Raw genomic sequence first — 19,441 nt, 5'->3', positions numbered from 1 at the left:
TCGCTCTAGTCTGCCCCAGCGCCCTGTGCGTCGGAGGGCAGGGAGGGCAGGCGGTTTCCCTGGCAATCCCCAGGGAGACGCCTGCTGGGTTTCCAGGGCCTGCAGGAGAGGCGGTGGCTGCAGGAGAGCCCGGCACCAGTTAACCCCCGGAAGGCAGGGCCAGGCTCCTGGGCGTGCGGACCCGGGCAGCTCTGCTTCCTGCCCCAGGCCCCTGAACGAGGGCATGGGACTGGAGCACCCACTTGGGGGTCACTCTGCATCGGGACCTCAGTTTTCCTGATAGTTCTTTAGGGGCTCAGCTGACACTTACATTCATCTTCCCCTGTAAACTCTCTTCCCCTCCAGTTCCCCATCTCTGTATCAACATCCAACTGTGGCCAGCCAAAAATCAGTCATTCTAGACTCTTTTCCTTCTTTGAACACCCCCTAAAGTTAACCAACGACCAAGTCCTGTGGGCCCAACGCCTAAATAGCTCTTCTCTAATGCATTCCTCCTTCCTCCCGCCGCCCCCACCCCATCTCTCTCATGGAGGAGGTGGTTCCTCAGCCTCCTCCTCCTTCCTCCCGCCGCCCCCACCCCATCTCTCTCCTGGAGGAGGTGGTTCCTCAGCCTCCTCCTCCTTCCTCCCGCCGCCCCCACCCCATCTCTCTCCTGGAGGAGGTAGTTCCTCAGCCTCCATTCTCACTCTTGTAGCACCCAGACAACTCTTTCTGAACCGTACCTGACCACACCACTCCCCTGCTTAAAACCCCTCACTGTGCTCAGGGGTCTGCATGCATTCATGAATATGCAATGAACACCTCTGAGCCCAGCCACCACAAACCTCTGACCATGGCATCTGAGGCCCTCCAAGATCCCCCCCACCCCACCCTACCAGTCTCCGCATCGACTCTCTGCCTTTACTGCTCAACACCCATCACCTCACACTCAAGGATCTGGCTAGAATGAGCATTCGACTCCTCAGAGGAGACAGTGCCTGCTACCTCAGGTCCTTTGTACATGCTCTTCCCTCTGCGGGTGATACTCTTTCATGCCTCTTCCTCTGGTCTCAGCTGAGATTCCACTTCCTCCAGGAAGTCCTCCCTGAAGCCTCCAACTGAGCTAAATGCCCCTTCTCTGTGTTTCAACAGTCCTTCGAGCCTCTACATCATTGTACTTAGCCCACTTCGGGAGGGACCACCTGTTTCGTTGTCCGCCTTTACATAATGGTGAGCCGTATAAGGCTAAGTGCGGTGTCTTGTCCACTGTAATGTTCCTAAGCCTCTAATTCCTATGCTGATGTCAGGGAGACCACAGGAGTACTTACTAAACGCAGACCTGGAAGCCAAAGCCAGCAGCTGGACCTGACTGACACTGGACAACATGACAGACGGCCCCATGATTGCCCAAGCCACAGAGGTTTGGGATGGTTACTGCAAAGCTCTCCCCAGGGCATCCCAGGATTCTGGGACACACACCCCAAATCCACAAAGGCATGTGATTGATCCTTGAACAAAGTGCTCAGAGGAGAGGTAAGAGGGCTGCCCAACATCTTCCCATGTCTGCTCAACCAAGCAAGGAGCAACTTCCTTAGTAGAAAAACTGTGCTTGAATTAAAAGGAGAGACCTGAAAAACAACCTCTTCTCAGTTCATACAATGAACGCATGAACTGCAGAAAACATAGCCCTGGCTAGTGCAGACCTGTCCTGGAAGGAAAAGGTTGGGGGGCAGGAAGAGAGGTTTCTGCACCAGAAAGGGGAACCTCTAGGTCATTTCCCACTGGTGGAGACGGGTCTTCAAGGTCTGGACAAATGAGGTCCCGCAGAAACGGGCTGGGAGGCGGGACACCTGTGTCCCTCGGCCCCAGCACAGCCCCCACTGGATGTGAAGGCTGAGCGAGCCCCTGCCTCCCTCGGGCTCCACGCTCTCATCTCCGACGACCCTGAATCTGCGGTGCCTGAGGTCTGACTTACTCTCGCCCGGTCCTGGTGAGGAGGGTTGGGGGGGTGTCTGTCAGTCCACGGGGCAGAGCAGCGACTGCAGGGGCCGGAGTGGAGGGTGGGCTGACCTCCATGCCGGGGTCAAGCTGCTCAGAGTTCCGCTTTCGTCCCTCCAACTGCAAGCCAGGGACAGCTAGGGAGGCAGAACGAGACCAACGTGAGTTTCCATGGAGAAGACTCAATACACGAACTTGTATGGGCGGAAGAACGCGGGGTGAAGAGACAGCGCCCGGCTAAGGTCACAAATGAAGTTCCTGATGGGGTCAATGACCCACTAACCTCAAAACCAGAAGATGGGGTTTTTGCTGAGAGTTTGGGGTGCTAAGCGAGGCCTGAGACGTTACTTGTAATTAGAATGCCCTTCACAGTCCACTGTTTTGGCATCAGATCCAAGTCTCCAGGGCCCTCCCCCCCACAACGAGCACACTGTTCCCCACATGGGTCCCCAGACTGTCGTGCACCTCACGGTTGTTCTGGCATTGGCTCCGAAGCCTCCAACGGAGTCACACCTTCGCCTAAGCGCATGTTTTGGGGGAGAATGTCCACAGCTTTGGCCTCCCAAAGGGATGGGTGACCAGAGGTTAGGACCACTAATCTGGCCCATGCATTAAAAACAAATGATAAAGGAACAAGCATAGATACATGGGACAATCTAGAAAAACCTTCAGAGAATTATGCTGAGGGAAAAAGCCAATCCCCAAAGGATATATATTATACTATTCCATTTATGTAAGTCTAGAAATGACGAGATTATAGACATGGAGAATAGATTAGTGGTTACCAGGAGCTGAGGAGGGGAGGCGGGAGGGCAGTGGCCTGTCTATGCAGGAGGACAGGGGGTCTGGGGGGCGGGAGGGCTCCGGGCTGAGTCCATGTCCATATCTGGCCATGACCCTTCCCTGTAACTTTGCAAGACGTTATCACGGGATAAAACCGGGTGAAGGGCCCATGGGGTCTCAGGGTATCATTTCTCAAAACTGCTTGTGAATCTAGAATTAATAAAACTTCAAATGAAAGTTTAATTTAAAAACATGTTTAAATGATGAACCTTCGAAAGAGGCAAAGCTAGTCTGAGGTTTTAGAAGTCAGAGCAGTGGCCCCGTTGGGCATGGGTAGAAGCGACGGGGGGGGGGGCTCGAGGGGATCTGGAGGCTATGATCATGCTGAGATTCTTGGTCTGTGTTCACTTTGGGAAAACTCATCAATCTGTGTTCTTTCCTGTATGTTTTATTTCAGTAAAAAGCTCACGTGCGTTTTTAAATGTAAAAAACTAAATTACAGAGAGATTTTATAGCCATGGAAAGTGTTCATGATTAACAAACAAAAGGAAGTTATCAAACATTCAAGTATACTATGATCCTATTTCCAAATTAAGTACATGTAATTGCACGCACACACACGCACGCGCGCGCGCGCACACACACACACACACCCCTCGCAGGTCTATACCAAAACGTCAGCAGTGAGTTTTCAGTGTATTTTTTTTTTTTGTTCCCCTTTGTCCACCCTACCTGTAATTCCAAATTCTCCTATAATGAACCTGTATCATATTTTCTATCCTAAAGGGTAATGCAAGTTTTTGGGTTTTTTTAAATCCAGGCAATTTGGTCACCCCAGGTCCTGGTCACCCCAGGTCCTGGTCACCCCAGGCGCATCCACTCACCTGTCTCGGCTGCCAGCGCCGGCTCCTGGCAGAAGATAGGTACCCTCCGGTGGAGAGGACTGTCCCGGGTGGAGGGGTGCCTCTGGGCTCGACTCCTGGGTGTTCTGGGCTCAGTGGCTCTTCTGGGGACCAGAATGTCTCTGGTCTGGGGGTGGGAGGCTGCATCCCGGGGCACAGAAGCAGTGAAGGGTTGGGCTAATGTCCCTGGGGCACTAGGGGATCATGGAAGGAAAGACACGTTGAGATCACACAGAGAGAGGCCACAGCCTCCGAGCCCCTCCATGCCCTAAACCAATGCCCCCCTGCCTTAGGGGTGCACCCTGGATAGGAGTACTCCTGAGGACACATCCCGATTATATGTGCCTTTCTTTATCGCCTGCAAGCCATACACCTGTCCACCCATCTGTGCAAGATTATAAAGCTCAATTTTGCTTTTAGGAAATATACAGAGAAACAGAATTTCTCATCTTTCTTCCCATGCAGCGCTGGGGGGCCGTGTGGGCCTGCTGGGGGGCCAGCCCGGGGTCTGGAGGCCATCATTCTTCACGGTGGCGCCATCTCTCCACCCTTCCCTGAGCCCCCCATCCTCTCTCCTACCTTTGGGTTCCAGGGGTCTCTTCCCCAGGTAGCCACCCTGACTGCCCCTCCTCCTCATTTTCTGCTCACCTCATGCCACCTTCCCAGTTCTTATTCATTCACCATTCACTCGGCTATTAGCTCAACAAATGTGTATTTCCTAGTCTGTCGCTAATTGGCTGAGTGACGCTGGGCAAGTCATTTTCCCTCTCTGAGCCTCAGTGTCCCTCCATCAGTAAGACAGGAACAAGGAACCACTGTTGGGGGACAAAGGAAGGCCCCAAGGATGCCCAGACCACCCACCCTCTGGGCTCACAGGTACTTCCATTCCCAGGCTATCCCGGGGTGCAGCACGGAAGAGACAATGGGGGGGTCCCCAGGTACCTGGTGTGGGAGAGCCGATGCTCTGGGGTCTGGGTGAGGGGCGACACTCTGCTGGTTTCCGAGCCCACAAAGCCGCTGTCTGTCTCGGGGGATGCCATCCAGGACTCCTGGAAGAGGCGGGTCCCTTTAAACCTGAGGAATGTGCCTGAGCCGACTGGGAAGACAGACTGAGTCCTGGCCTGGGCCTCGCATTCCAGAGGCTGACAGACGGGCGGGGAGGCTGGCCCAGCTCCCAACAGCCAGGCCCTCAGCACCCAGCATGAGCACCAGGTCCAGGGCAGGGGCTCCACGCTGAGGACCCTGAGCAAGTGCCCTTCCCTGAGGCGTGGGAGCCAGGGCCCTGAGCAGGGTACTGCAGTTGCCTGAGCTGGAACGACAGAGGAGAAGGCAGTCCCACTAAGGAAAGAGGATGCTCATTTCCATGTCTTCTGGCCTGGGCCTGGGCCACCATGGTCCTTTCTAACTGCAGAAATGCCCAATGAGTGGGGAAAATGAAATCCACAAGGCTTCCTGCACACCAGGCCTCACATGCCAGGCACGAGAGAATGGGGTGACCTGGATGCATGCCCTCCGTGAGTTCACGGTCTAGTGTGGATTCCTTACCTTGGCACTAGGACTGCATGCATGCGTGCGTGCGTACGTGTGCATGTGTGCGTGTGCACATGTATGTGTTAGTCTCTGGGAATAAGTCACATTCTATAGCATAAGTCACATTTCCACAGTGATCTGTGATCCCTGTAACAGGGTATGGAGTCAAGAACAGCCCCCGGTGGGGGCTAAGCAGGCTCAGAGGGCTGCAAGCTGTCAGAGGAGGAACAAGAGCCCCTGGCAGAGGGACAGTGTGGGGGAAGCTAAGGCAAAGAGGTGGCCTTGGGCATGAGCCCTGCACGTTGGGCAGGACTGTGACTGGCAGCCACAGGAGCAGGTGTTCCCAGAAGGAATGGTGTGAGCAAAGGCCCGGAGGCAGAAAGGCCCTGAGGTCCTGAGCCCGTGCCTCTGTGGACACCTACCTCCAGATGGGGGCCACCAGACTTCTGCGGGAAGCGCTCAGAGATGCCGCTTCCCTCCAGGCTGGTCAGACTGCTCTGGTGGGATGCTGCGGACTTGGTGCCCCGAGAGAGCGGTGGTCTAGCAGGACCCGGAGGAGCTGCCTTGGCCCTGGCCAGGCCCAGCAGGTGCCCATCTCTGGCCATGGGTGCATGGAAGCCTGCTGGTTTCATGGACACCATCTGCTCCACAGTCTCCCTGGCAGAGGAGAGGATGTCAGACCCTGGCATGAGCCGGGCAGCCCTGGCCTGGGAGTCAAGCAGTTCAGGGCACAAGCTCTGATCAGACGTCCCTGGATACCCACTCTGGTCCTGCCACCTTCTAGCCGTGTGACCTGGGCAAGGCACTTGCCGATGAAACACCCCCACCCCCACAGGGAGACAGAGGGAACGATGAGTTAAAGCAGCACCTCCAGGCTTCAGGGATCGGCATCCCGTCGTCCCGTTTGGCCGTTTCCACAAACTCTCAGAAAGACTTTGGGTCACCGTTAGAAACAGAAGACCAGTACATTATATTGCAAGTAGAAACTAACTTCAAAAATAAACACAAGAAACATGAAAACAATATTATCGTCTTCTCTCTGGATACATCGGGTTGCCTGCTCAAGGCTCTGGGCCGGCTACCTGCTCACTTTGTGTCTCTCTGTCTCTCTCGCTCGCTGTTTGTGTTAATCCTCACCTGAGGATATTTTTTCCATTGATTTCCAGAGAGAGTGGTAGGGAGGGAGGGGGAAAGAAAGAGAGAGAAACATCGACGTGAGACACATCGATTCGTTGTCCCCCGCATGTGCCTCATCCGGGGCTGGGGATCGAGCATGCAACCCAGATACGTGCCCTTGACAAGGAATCACACCCACAACCCTTTGGTTGGAAGGCCAGTGCTCTAACCACTGTGCACACTGGCCAGGGCTCCCTCTCTCTTTAAAGGAAGGCCAAGAAAGACATTCTAGCACTAAGACCCTCTCCTTGATGTACTCAGACGGTCTGAGACTGACGAGGAGGACAGTACTGAATGCTGCATCTCCTGAAAACCACGTCCCACCAGCCAGTCACGGCAAGGGATGTCAGTAGCATCCGCTGCACAGGCTGGAGGGACGCTATCGGTCAGGAAGGCCGTGTGTGGACTGCGGAGAGCAGGCCAGCTCACTGAGACAACTGCCACCCTCGTCGTTGCAGAACTGATAGGGGGCGAGCAGGGGAGGCGGGCGGACATACTCGAGGGGGGTCCCGTGACTTCTCTCAGCCTGCACCCGGAGCTGCCTTGAGGGAAGCCGCTTGGTCGGTGCTTTCTCTGGAGCCGGAGCTGACCCATCCACTTCCAGGGCCCTGCCCTCCTCCTCCGCCCCCTCCTCCTCCATCCTCATGGCTTCTGGGAGGGACTTCACACTCAGGTACCTGCAGAAGGACACACAGAGCCGGCATGACCTTGGCCCAGCAGGGACAGCCAAGGTCCAGCCATTGGGCCCGACACCCCACTCCCTCCCAGTGGGTACTCACCGCTCCAGGAGCCCCTGGAAGTCTTGCTCAGCCTGATGCTCCTTGTGCCTGAGCGGGGCTGGGAGGCCCAGCGGCCCGTCCCCCACCTCACCGCCAGGGCTCACCTCCATGTTCACATGCAATGCGCTGGGGTCAGTGCTGGTAGCCTTGGGCTGGGGCCAGGAAGGAGGAGGAACAGAGATTCAACAGATAACTAAACACTACTTTTTAAGGACCTACCTCACGCTGGGTGTTGAAGAGTAAAAAATAGGTTCGACTCACCAACTCCACCACCATTTTTCTGCACGTGCAAAATGTAGGGACTGGAGTGGATGATTCTCAATACTAACTACCATTCATTGAGCACCTACTACATGCCAGACACTGTATGGATATCACTTCACAACAATCCCACTGCTACATACATACGGTTATTGTGACCCATTTTACAGACATGTAACTGAGGCACAAACGATTTGCTCGAAGTCACACAGAAGTGAGAGGCAGAGCTAAGATTTCAACCCAGATTTCTTGTCAGAAGCATCTCTCCTGACCCCTCTCCATTCCGGTATGGACATCCAGCCCCTCAACACCCCTTCACCGCGGGAGCGTGGAAGCCCCTCACGCACTTGGCTTTTGCCAGGAAGTACATGCGACAGTGCCTGGTACAGCTTTCCTGCCTTCTAGGGCACAGCACAATGTGAGAACTTCCCTGACACCTCTGGGCCCCAAGATGTCAGCGGCACGGATATTCTACCAGTGCCCAGCTCTCCACCAGCCCCTGTGGAAAACCTAGTAGTTTAAGACCAAGTGCTTGGTGTGAGCCACTAGCCCCGACCTCATGGAGCCCCTGCCTGCCTCCCCAGCCCCTTCTCTCAGACAAATGCCCCTTCACGTTCCGTTCTCTAGCACAGGCCCTTTGCACAGGCTGTTTCCCCACTGGACAGCTTCTCTTCTGCACCTGGTAAGTCCTATTCTCTGATTTCATTTAAACATTACTTCCTCAAGAAGAATTTATCTGACCACCCAAACTCACTTACATTACTCTGTTATCTACTCTCCTAGAACCCCATAATTCTCTTCCAGAGCACGGATCAAAAATATAATTAAATAACTCTAATTAATTCAACTAGACAAAAAAACTCCATGAGGGTAGAGCCACCTATTTTTTGATTCCCAGTGAATTCCCACCATGTGTCATGGGCCCTGGCAGATGGTGCAAACGTCATGTGTGGTACTGAAGTCGATCAATGAGGGAAGGAAGGAAGGAAGGAAGGAACAGATCAACAGGACGGGGCAGATACCTCCAGGCGGAGGGTCTGGACGGCTGGTGTGTGTGCTTGTCCCGAGGGAGAGGGCAAGCATGTTGGCCGGTGGGAAGAGGGCGTGGCCGGGGGGTTGTCCAGAGGTGGGTCTGACCCGGCTGGCTCAGGCTTTGGCTGGTTCTGTTCCATGTGGTCCCTCAGCTCTTCCAGGCGAATCCCCAGCTGGAATATCTCCGCCTCCAGCTCCCTGGAATGGAGACACCAGCGCTGGGGACTGGGGGGCAGCCACATCAGGCATGTCTGGGAGGCTCTGCGCAGAGCAGACCCCGGAGGGTCTATTCCCCTGGGACACAGGAGGCCTCAGCCCGAGTCCCCCTCTGCCACCAGCAGGCTATGGGGCCTTGACTAAATTCCTGCCCCCTCTGGCCTCAGTTTCCCCGTTCTCCAAAGAGAGGGTTCAGTTCACTTCTCACTGCAGTGAGTCCAGACACACATCTCAGCCTTCGATATCCACCCACTTGTACATCTGGCTAATTAGCATAGGACTTCTCCCTGTTCCCCCAGTGTACACATTATGAGGCTGAAGTGTGCCCCCCCGGTGACCATGGAAGGGGGCCTGCCCCATCTGTCCCCCCAGGCCTCCCTCCCCAGCAGTACCTGCCAGGATCAAATTTCCCAGGTGTCCCCTTGGAGCCGGCAAGCTGCTGAGCCCGGGGCTGCTCCCTGCAGGCCTTCAGGTATTCTTCCTCCAGGGCCGAGTGGGCAGCCTTCAGCCACTGGAAGCCCTGAAATCGTACCAGGGAGGGAGACCTGAGTGCCCAGCCCCTGTGAACTCCATCCCTGCAGACACAGCGAGCAAGACAGCCCATGGAAGGACCACGGGCCGCAGCCTGGGTCTGCGGAGGCCTCCGGGCCCAAGTCCCTGGGATGCTGGGGCCTCTGGAGCCTGCTGGCCCGGTCGAGCTCTCGGCCATAGACTGCGCGACAGAGGCACAGCGTGGAGCCCCAGCCCCAGCTCCCCGGGCACCAGTCCTTCCTGGGTAGAACGACAAGAACCACAATGTTCCGTGACAGTTGCAGTCAAATAGGACCAAGTACTTGAGAGCCCAGGGGTCTTCATTCTCGATTGGCGACACCGTGGGTTTTGGAACCTCAGTTACTCTTCCCCAGATCCTTACAGACTGTCATGATGGATGATGTTATCACCACCACAGTGCTGAAAACGGTCAGTAACGTCACTGAGCACCGAGGCTCCGTGTTAAAGCACGTCACATTCTCTACTTAACCCCAACATAACCCTGGTAAGTGGGGTACACTATCACCTTCAGTTAAAGAGGAGAAAACAGGCACAGAGAGGTTACCTAAGTTGGTGATGGTCACACAGTGAGTGAGCACATTGTAGAGCGGGATGTGAGCCCAGGCTCTCTGGCTCCAGAGCTCATGGGCCTAACGATTACACTCGGCCCACATATGTGTGATCATAGCTAACACATGGCTGACCTCCAGGAGGTGGGATCGTACTGTCATCCCATCCCACTCCCTCTATGCTGACGACAGACTGAGGCCAAGGAACCTGGCGCCCAGCTCCCGCTGTCCCCAGTCAGACTTGGTCTTCTAACAGCTCCCAACCTCCCTAGATATGAAGGAATTAGGATAGAGGCGAAGAAACTGAATGGTTTTGATTTTCAGGTCCTTGATCATCCCCTCAGTGAGATAGCATCATACATGTCACATTTGTAATTGGTAAACGCATGTGACGTCTACCCAGTAACAGAGGGGAATGCTCATACCACTGTACTGTCTATAAAGCAGGTGTTTGCAGCTGTCTGTCTGGGCCCTCTCTCTCCCCACCCTGTTCTGTGCCTTCAGCGTCAACGGGGCTCCCTACATGCTGGCTTCCAGTGGGGTCTGTCCAGCGGGGGGCACCTATGAGAGGTCGCAGGGCAAGAGGAGAGAGACCCAGGAGTGAATGGCTCCGGGCAGGTGCTAGTCACTGGGCTTCCCTGTTGCTGGTCAGGCCGCTGACGCTGCCTCACCCCTGCTAACTGCTCCTTCATTGACACCCCCAGCCTAGCTGTGAGCGGTCCACCTGCCCCTTTGGGACCTGGTTGATGCAGCAGGAACCTGAATTTTATATATGATGATAGTTACCTAGAAATGCAGAAGTCCAAAAGGAAGTAAGCCAGTAATGGTTAGACAGGGGCGTTGCCCATTTCGTCCTGCTTGTTTTCATTTTTTTGGCAATTGCTATTATAATAAAGAAAATAAAAAGTGCCCTGGCCGGTTTGGCTCAGCGGTTAGAGCGTCCGCCTGCGGTCCGGAGAGACCTGGGTTCGGTTCCCGCTGGGGGCATGTACCTCGGTTGCAGTTTGTCCCCGGCCCTGGTTGGTCGTGTGGGTGGCAGCCACTCGATGTGTCCCTTTTACATCGATGTTTCTCTCTCTCTCTCTTCCTCTCTCTCCCTCCCACTCTATCTGAACAAAAAATAGAAAAATGTCCTCGGGTGCGGATAAATACAATAAAAAGGAACAGGCCTCTCTCTGGTTGCTGAGGGTGGGATGACTGGGGGGAAGCCATGCAGGGCAGTGATTATGACCCTGGGCTTGGGGATCACAGGCTGGGGTCCAGGCTCTGCTCCTATTAGCTGTGTGGCCTTTGAGTGACCCGTCCAGGATTCAGTTCCCCCTGTTAAATGGGGGTGATGACTGTAACTGCCTGGCTGGGTTTCTATGACGATAAAAGGAAATAATGTACTTTAAAAGCTTCCCATGGTACCTGGCACACCACCATCATTGCTTAATAAGTGGTAACTATTGGAATCTAATGATCATGATCATGCGAAGCTAAGCAGAGGCTGCTTCTTCTAAAAGGAGACACTGTCTGGGATTCGCTAGCCCATCTTGCAGCAAATGAGGCTGCAGGGCTCCGAGGCGGGAGACAGAGCAGTTATCTGGCGGCTCTACGGGCATCTCCGGAAGTGGGCAGTACCTTGAGTTGATCCTGGGGCGTCAGCCGTCCTGCCTGCATCAGGCCCCCAAAGGACTCCACCTGGACATTGGAGAAGGAAACACGTTCCATGAACCCAGACCCTGGAAGATGAGTCCTTCAGACTCCACGCTCAGCCACATTCACGCTCCGTCACGAGGAGCTGGGTCCCGCCTCGGGGTGTGGGTTCCTGCCAAGCACGGAGAGGCATGTGCCAGGAACTGACTTCATCACTGACCTCAGCCTCGGGAAAATTAAAGGGGAGCCTCCAGGAAGTTATCGACAGCAAACACACAGGAGGCCGGGTGTTTGCCGCAGCAGGGGCGGGCGGGGGAGGCAGTGTAAGTGCCTATCTGTGGGCCAGTGCGCAGACAGCAAGAGGAGGCTGGCACGCGTGTGTGTTCTGCTGTATGCATGCCTCCAAGACCAGGGCGCTGTTTGCCGTGCGCAACCATCTGTGTAATATATGTGGAGAGCAAAAAACAAAACATATAAATACAGTTGCTTGTGTATAGTAAACTGTCTCTAGAAGGAAGCAGACCCAAACATGAACTGCTTCTGGGAGAACTGGGTGGCAGAAGGAGGTGTTCTACACTCAAAGTTTCTTCAAACTTTGAACAAAGTGAATTAATTGCCTACCCAGAAATAAATATTCAAATTTGGGACATTAAAAAAGTCAAGGTGCCCTATACTTAGTGACCATTTCTGTAGATGCGTGTGTTGAACGTTTTTGCATGGAACAGATGGCAAGGTGGGAGAAACTTTTCACTGAACACACCTGTGTACCGTGCGAGGGTCTGCACCTACTGCCTTTACAACAAATATTTCCATTAGGAAAAAAGGCAAACGATGATTTGAGGATCATTTCTGGGAAAGCTCTATGTAGATCAGTGTTGAAAAGTAACATGGAAATGTATATAATTATATTATAAAATCTACATAACAAAATAAAAATGTCATGAAAGCTACATATCTAATTTCAAATTTTCTAGTAGCCATAGTAAAAATAGAGAGACAGGTGAATTAATTTGAGTAATATGTTTTATAAACCTCAAATATTATTTCAACATGTAATCAATATAAGAAATGATCAGTGAGGTATTTTCTATTCTTTTTGTCACACTGAGTCCTTGAAACCCAGCGTGTGTGTCCACTTTCAGGATCCCTCAGTTGGACTGGCCATAAGTCAAATGCTCAACAGCCACGTGATCAGTGGCTCCTGTGTCAGAGGGTACAGCTCTGGGTCATCAGGGGTCAGCTCCTGATAGGTGTGATGACCTGGGCTCTGCTTCACTTTACAGCACACAGGACAAGGGGACATACCTCTCCAGTTACAGGACCCAGATTGCCTCACTTTACAATACACAGGACAAGGGGACACACCTCTCCAGTTACAGGACCCAGATTGCCTCACTCTACAATACACAGGACAAGGGGACACACCTCTCCAGTTACAGGACCCAGAATGGTGGTGACATTCGTGTTATTACAACAGGGATGAGCCTGAAAACATTATGCTAAGTGAAAGAAGCCAGAAACAAAAAGACAACCATTCTATGAAATGTCCAGATAGGCGAACCCACAGAGAGAGAAAGCAGACGAGCAGCCACCTGGGGGTGGGGGAGGGGAATGGGGCGGGACTACTTTACGGGAAGGAAGTTCCTTATTGGATGATGAAAATGTTCTCAAATGGATTGTGGTGGTGGTGAATGGCTGTGAATGGTAAAACTCACTGAAGCATTCATTTTAAATGAGTAAATTATACCTCAATAAAACTGTTACAAAAAAAAAAAGAATGCTGGTGTTACTCTGAAAGAATTCGTCTTCTGAACATGGTGATGTATGTCACTATTTCATTTCCCTTTTTGCATTGACAACTAGGAAGCTCAAAGCCAAACACAAATCTGGCAGTGTCCAGAGTCCAACAGAATACTTTGTTTACTCACTTCACCCGAAGTTCATTTTATTTTTGTTCTACCCTTACTTCCCCCCTGCCCCCGTTTCCTCACTTCCGTTTGTAGAGTGTGGCTATAACGCATGTACTTTCTAAGCCACGATTGGAGCGAGGCCAAGGGTGTACCTATAAACAGACCTGCAAACAACTCGCCGCTATTGGGACTGATCGATGAAAATATAAAGGTCCTTTAAGAGGTGACTGAGAATTGGTTTCTGCAATGAAATGAAGAATTGGGGTAAATTATCCTGAAGAGGGAAGGCCCAAAATCCTGGGAGCTGAGAGTGTCCCCAGGGGTGAACCAGGAGACATTTCCAAGCACAACAGGAGAGAGTTTGATGAGATGCAATGCCCAAAAGGGAGTTAACCCAAGCACTGGGTGACAAGGAGGAGGCTGGAGCCACACGGCCTCTGAAACCAGGGGAGAGGCTCCTGTATTTGACATGATCAAGTTAACTCTGGCAGGGGAGGGACAGGTGGGACAGGTGAGCCGCACAGAGAGCCTTTCATCTAGGCAGGCAGAGGCTCTGCTTTCTCCAGGTGACGTGTGTCCCAGCTGGCAAAGCTGGGGTTCCACTCACCTTGGCCAGGAACTGGCTGGCCTGGGAAGCCAGCGCCTGGGTCCGTTCTGCTGAGAGCTGGTCCTTTGCGGTGCCTGAGTTCTCCGGAAGACACCCCTGGGTGGGCGCACTGGAGGGCGAGGGGGGGCTTGGGTCTCCTCCAGCTGACGACCACCCTGGAATACACAACCACTGAACACTGGAGCCAAAAACAGTCCTCCTGGGGCTGAACCACTGAGCCCCTGAGCCACTGAGCCCCTGAGCCACTGAGCCACACCGCAACACCACGGCCTCCATCATCAAGTTACAGCTCAGTCATCTCCCAGTCACTCCATCTTCACAGAGGCCCATAGAATTAGGCGGGGCCGTGCTGTCCCCATTTACAGGAGAGAAAAGGCCTGGATCTGCCCCATCACACGGCTGGAGCACAGCCAGGCCTGGAGGCTCCCAGTCAATAGTGTGGGCTCTAACTCAGAAAGCAGCGGGTTCCATCCCAGCCGCCCCCATGAGGCAGTGTGACCTTCAGCACGTGCTCAAGTCTCCGAGCGCTGGTCTCTTTAACTGTCAGTGGGTCACACCAGCACGTACCCAGCCATGGAAATTAGCTGGGGATTCACTGGGATCACGCGTGTCAAGGCTGAGCACAAGGCCTGGCCCCCATATGGGCTCCAGCGACAATGCTCTTTGTCATGCAACTCACCCAAGATCCCCCCGCTGCTAAGTGGCAGAGTGAGGGCATGCCCCAGGCTGCTCTGGGGGGACACTTTCCACATCTCCATGTGACCTCTTCAAGGCAAAGGGCCCCAAGAGGGGCCTCACATTCCTCCCTCCCCTGGCCTGAAGCCAGTGTCACCCTGGGGTGAACCAAGTGCCCCCAGAGCAGAATTACGAGCCCTCCAGCCATGTCTCTTCTCCCAGACTCACCCGAGGCCTCCAAGACCTGTGGGGCCGCAGCAGGCCCTGCTGGCCACCGCTCCACGGAATGGGGCTGCGGGATGGTGAAGGATAAGACCTTGGTCCCCTGGGGCAACACCCCTGTATGGAGGCTGTGGCTGGGCTTGGGTGGGTCTGAGTACAGGTTCACCTGTTCGGGAGAGAGGCACAGGCAGAGCCAAGTCAGGATTGGGACAAACCCACCCAAAAGGCCCTAACGCATTCACACCATCACTTAGGCACTCAACAATCATGCCTGTAGTCATAAATGCTACTTTTCAGTGGAGTGCTTGGGTAAAAAAACCAAACTCTGGGTGCAGGGCTCACATTTCATTCTCTCTTTATGAAAGTCCCAAAGGGAGGCAGGAGGGGCACTGAAGTGGAAACTGAGATTCAGAAAGGTGAAGTCACTAACTAAAAATCCCCAGCAGATAAATCCTTGGGCTGGGATTATAACCTAGCTTTGACCCCAAAGTCCATGTTGTTTTTTTTTATGTTAATTATTTTAAAATAATATTGTTATAATAATGTATACTATAACCACAATAGTATTATAATAGTTAACATAGATCAAGTATAATATTATAATATTTATGAATACAAACTTTTTAATAAGTATTGTATTGATATTATCAGCAGTCGACGGCTGCTTGAGTGCATGAGTAAACCAACAACTAAATGAACTACTCTCAGTTGCAGAAGATCGTCATCACTGAGGATGATTTGACCCGGTAAACAGCCCAGTGTGTAAGAGAGGTCTGGAGCCAGGCAGCAGCCCAGGAAGACCATTTGAAGCTCAAAATTAGAGGCGACCCATGTACCATACAGTGGTTTAGAGCAGGGTTGGCAGACTGTAGTCTGTTGTTGTGAATAAGGTTTTAGTGAACAAACATGCTCATTTGCTGGGTGCTGTGCATGGTGGCTTTCATGCTACAACTGTGGAACCAAGTCATACCATAGAGACTGCATGGTCCACAAAGCTGAAAATATTCACTGTCTGGCCTTCAGCAGAGAGTTTGCTGATCCCTGGCTTAGCATGGGAGCTCTGCAGAGCCTGGATTCACATCCACCTGAGTCATGGAGCAGCTGACTTAACTAACCTCTCTGTGCACAAAGTAAGTGCTCAGGAGACAGCGGCCACCACCCTCACATTCATCATCACCATCGCTGCCACTATTACCACTATCACCACCGTGATCACCATTACCATCATTACCATTACCACCATCATCACCATCATCATCATCATGATCACCACCATCACCATCATGATCACCATTATCACCATCATCACCATCATCATCATGATCATCACCATCATGATCACCATTATCACCATCATCACCACCATCATCATGATCACCATTATCACCATCGTCACCACCATCATCATGATCACCACCATCACCATCATGATCACTATTATCACCATCATCACCATCATCATCATGATCACCATTATCACCATCATCACCACCATCATCATGATCACCACCATCACCATCATCATCACCGTTATCACTATCATCATCATCATGATCACCATCACCCTCATCATCACCATTATCACCATTATCATTCATCACCATCATCATCACCATGATCACCACCATCACCATCACCATCATCACCATCATTGCCACTATTACCATGATCACCATCATAACCATTATCACCATCATCATTCATCACCTTGATCACCATTACACCATCACCATATCACCATCAATATCACCATTATCACCATTGTCACCATCATCACCATTATCACCACCACCATCATCATCACCATTATCACCATTACACCATTATCACCATCATCATCACCATCATCATCATTCATCACCATCATCATCACCATTATTACCATCAAAATCACCATCATCATTCATCACCATCATCACCATCACTATAATCCCCCTCATCATTACCATATCGCCATCAATATCACCATTATCACCATCATCGTCATCACCATTGCTCATACCCCCTCCCCCCAGGCAGGTGCCCGGAAGAGCTATTCCCTGTGGTGCCTCAGTGCCCTGCTCATCAAGATGTCAGGCAGCTCATCTTACTGCCCCGTGCTTCCCCAAAGTCAGGAGTGAGCAGTTCAGGGTGGGCCGGGGGAGAGAGTCCCCTTGCCCCCAGGCTGCCTCTCCTGCTTCAGCTGCTCTTTATGTGCTGGCTGTGGCAGGAAAATCTGCCCCAAAGTGAGAGACAATGGCCCTGCATCGCCACTTGGGCATACTCAGCCCCCCTTTCGTACACCCCCAAGCCTGCCTGCAGCTGCCTCCTCCTCTTTCAGGCCCAGCCTCTAATGAGAACAAAGCTGGATTTTAATAATCGCCTCAGCCATCTGCTCAGACACAACTGTGAGGCCTTGCTCACCAGCACCCCTCTCTTCCCAGGGTGACCCAAATCTGGGGGCAGCTCAGCCCTCCGTGTGCCCCTCTCCCCCACTTCCCCCTCTCCCAGCCTCCGATGGGGCCCACCAAAGCCCAGCCTGGGGAGCAACAGGAACAAGAAGCTTCCAGCAGAGGCCTCATTGTTTCAGGGATCAGAGGAGCTTGAAGCAGAGGGGCCAAAAGTTTGTGCAGATGCCCGGAAGGGGGAGCTGAGGGTGGCTGTGGCAGCTACTGAGCTGTCTCCCAGAGCACAGCTGGGACCCACCCCTGGGCTCCAGGGTGCCCCTTTTAAGCCAGCGTGTCCCATGGTGCTCCCCCAGGCTGAGCCAGCTCCCCCAGGCGGGTTGATCTGGGACCGGTGAATCAGTGAGTGTGGGAAACACTGGGTTAAATAACCGACTGCACTCTGCACAGATGGGCTTCTTCCAGCCTTTAAAATGCTAATGGGCTTCATGAATGGGGCGAAGAAGGGGAGGGAGCGGAGAGCATAGGAAATATTTCCCCAATTCCTCTGATCACAGAAACCTCTCTTGCCCACCACCCCCACCACATCCCACCTCCTCCAGGGGCTCTGGCCATCAGAACACACACTTTTAGGAAAGGCAGTTCCGTGCCAACCCTCTATTCTTTCTGGGGTAACGTCTGGTCTCCTCAGCCTCCCAGATTCCCCCGCAGCTGAGAGGCAGCTGAGATGGGGGACAGAGGCTGCGGGGCGGCAACAGGGCATCGAATGGGTGAGATCACCATAAATTCTGGCCCTACGCTGGTGCAGAGAGCAGAGCCAGGGGATCGCTCCTGACCCCCCTGGCTCCCTGCCCCCATCCAGGCCGGGTCCAGGGATGCTCCCAAGCCAGGCCATGGGACTTCCTGGTCAGCCTCCCCAGCTGTAGAACCTAGAGTCTGGTTCTTCCAGATGGTGTGGTGTTAAAAGTGGGCTTTGTGCCCCGGCCAGTTTGGTTCTGCGGACCAGAGTCCCAGGTTCGGTTCCCGCTAGGGGCACGTACCACAAAAAAAAAAAAAAAAAAAGTGGGCTTTGGAGCCAGACTGCTGGGCTCCATCCCCAGCTCTGACACCTACTTACTGAGTGATCTTGGGCAAATTACTTTACTTGTCTGTGCCTTGGTTTCCCGCATGGTAAATGCACTCTGGGCTCACCCAGCATGGGGAACAGCACCCTCAATCAGGTAGAACTACGTTTAATCCCCAACTTTTACTTCCTTGCCAGCTGTGGAATGTTGAGCAAACCACTCCACTGGGCTGAGCCTTGGTTTCCTCTTGGGAAGAGGATTCAAGGAGGTGACCCTGGTGGTGCACTTGGTCTGGGCCTGGCACCTTTTCACTGCTCAGCAAAGGGCAGTCTCCTTCCCCTGGGCCTCCACTGTAGCTGGCCATCTGCGGCCAGGCCCGGCCTGGGTGCCCGGGGTAACATCCCCACCTGGCTCCCTCCCGTGTGGGTCCAGCCCTCCCCCGGGAGACTCTGAGCAGACTGAGGGGCTCAGCAGCAGGTCCAGGGAGGTCACTCCGGCCAGCTCAGCCCGAAGGAGGAGGAATACGTCTACCTCCTTGCCAGGGGCTCTGAGCAGAGAGCCCCTCCAGGGCCTCCCAAGCCTGCAGGGTTGAGCCCTAGATAGAGCGAGAAGCCTGGACTGGGTGAGTCCCTTCTGCACCTGGCTGCGTGTCCTCAGCACGTCGGGATGGTGAGCCCTGCCGGGGCGGCTGTGACACTGGGGGCCAGGAGCACACTGACCCTTCTCTGGAGAAGCCACAGGCAAGCAGGCCTTTTCCCAGAAGGTGGGAGGGTGAGCTGGCGCGAACCCTTCCCAGCCTCTCCCACCTTCCCTCCTGATGGGGTCTCAGCCACCGGAGGTGACCACGTACAGGGAGACCCCAGTGCCCACTGGGCTGGGGGGCACCCATGAGAGGAGGCACCCCGGCTGTGCTCCCACTGTGTCCACCCTGCCGGGCCCGAGCTGAGCCGGGCACATAAGCACCTATAAACAGCTTCATAGCCACACTATTGGTGATGGTAACAGCCCCTGTCTCTGAAGGAGGACTCGCCAGGTTCCAGGTCTGTGCCTTCCCTACACCGGCTCACTCCTACCTCAGCAGAGGCCCAAAGGAAAGGAGGGAGGGACATGTCTGGAGCCTCTGCCCCTGCCCATGACCTTGGGCAGCCTCTGCCCCTGCTGGTCCCAGTTCCCCAGCCTGCGAGA

The 19,441-nt window shown here is 53.6% G+C and overlaps 1 protein-coding gene across 2 annotated transcripts in view; it reads right to left on the bottom strand.

The window, feature by feature from the left end:
• The window catches only part of AKNA (AT-hook transcription factor), a 43,550-nt gene that overhangs the window by 11,510 nt on the left and 12,599 nt on the right, over window positions 1-19,441 (bottom strand). Inside the window, exons 5-15 of one of the 2 annotated variants that reach the window (XM_036261497.1) lie at window positions 14,815-14,974; window positions 13,912-14,066; window positions 11,380-11,439; window positions 9,049-9,176; window positions 8,431-8,638; window positions 7,148-7,299; window positions 6,866-7,045; window positions 5,615-6,125; window positions 4,605-4,711; window positions 3,645-3,856; window positions 1,955-2,114 (exon numbers count right to left, since the gene is read on the bottom strand). In XM_036261497.1, coding sequence (XP_036117390.1) covers window positions 1,955-2,114; window positions 3,645-3,856; window positions 4,605-4,711; window positions 5,615-6,125; window positions 6,866-7,045; window positions 7,148-7,299; window positions 8,431-8,638; window positions 9,049-9,176; window positions 11,380-11,439; window positions 13,912-14,066; window positions 14,815-14,974 — 2,033 coding nt within the window. The remainder of the gene's footprint in view (window positions 1-1,954; window positions 2,115-3,644; window positions 3,857-4,604; window positions 4,712-5,614; window positions 6,126-6,865; window positions 7,046-7,147; window positions 7,300-8,430; window positions 8,639-9,048; window positions 9,177-11,379; window positions 11,440-13,911; window positions 14,067-14,814; window positions 14,975-19,441) is intronic. The other variant, XM_036261498.1, reaches the window with a different exon arrangement.

The sequence above is a fragment of the Molossus molossus genome, unplaced genomic scaffold (assembly GCF_014108415.1).
Source record: "Molossus molossus isolate mMolMol1 unplaced genomic scaffold, mMolMol1.p scaffold_m16_p_14, whole genome shotgun sequence".
In the NCBI taxonomy this organism is placed as follows: Eukaryota; Metazoa; Chordata; class Mammalia; order Chiroptera; family Molossidae; genus Molossus; species Molossus molossus.
This window is presented reverse-complemented; position numbering and strand designations above follow the sequence as displayed.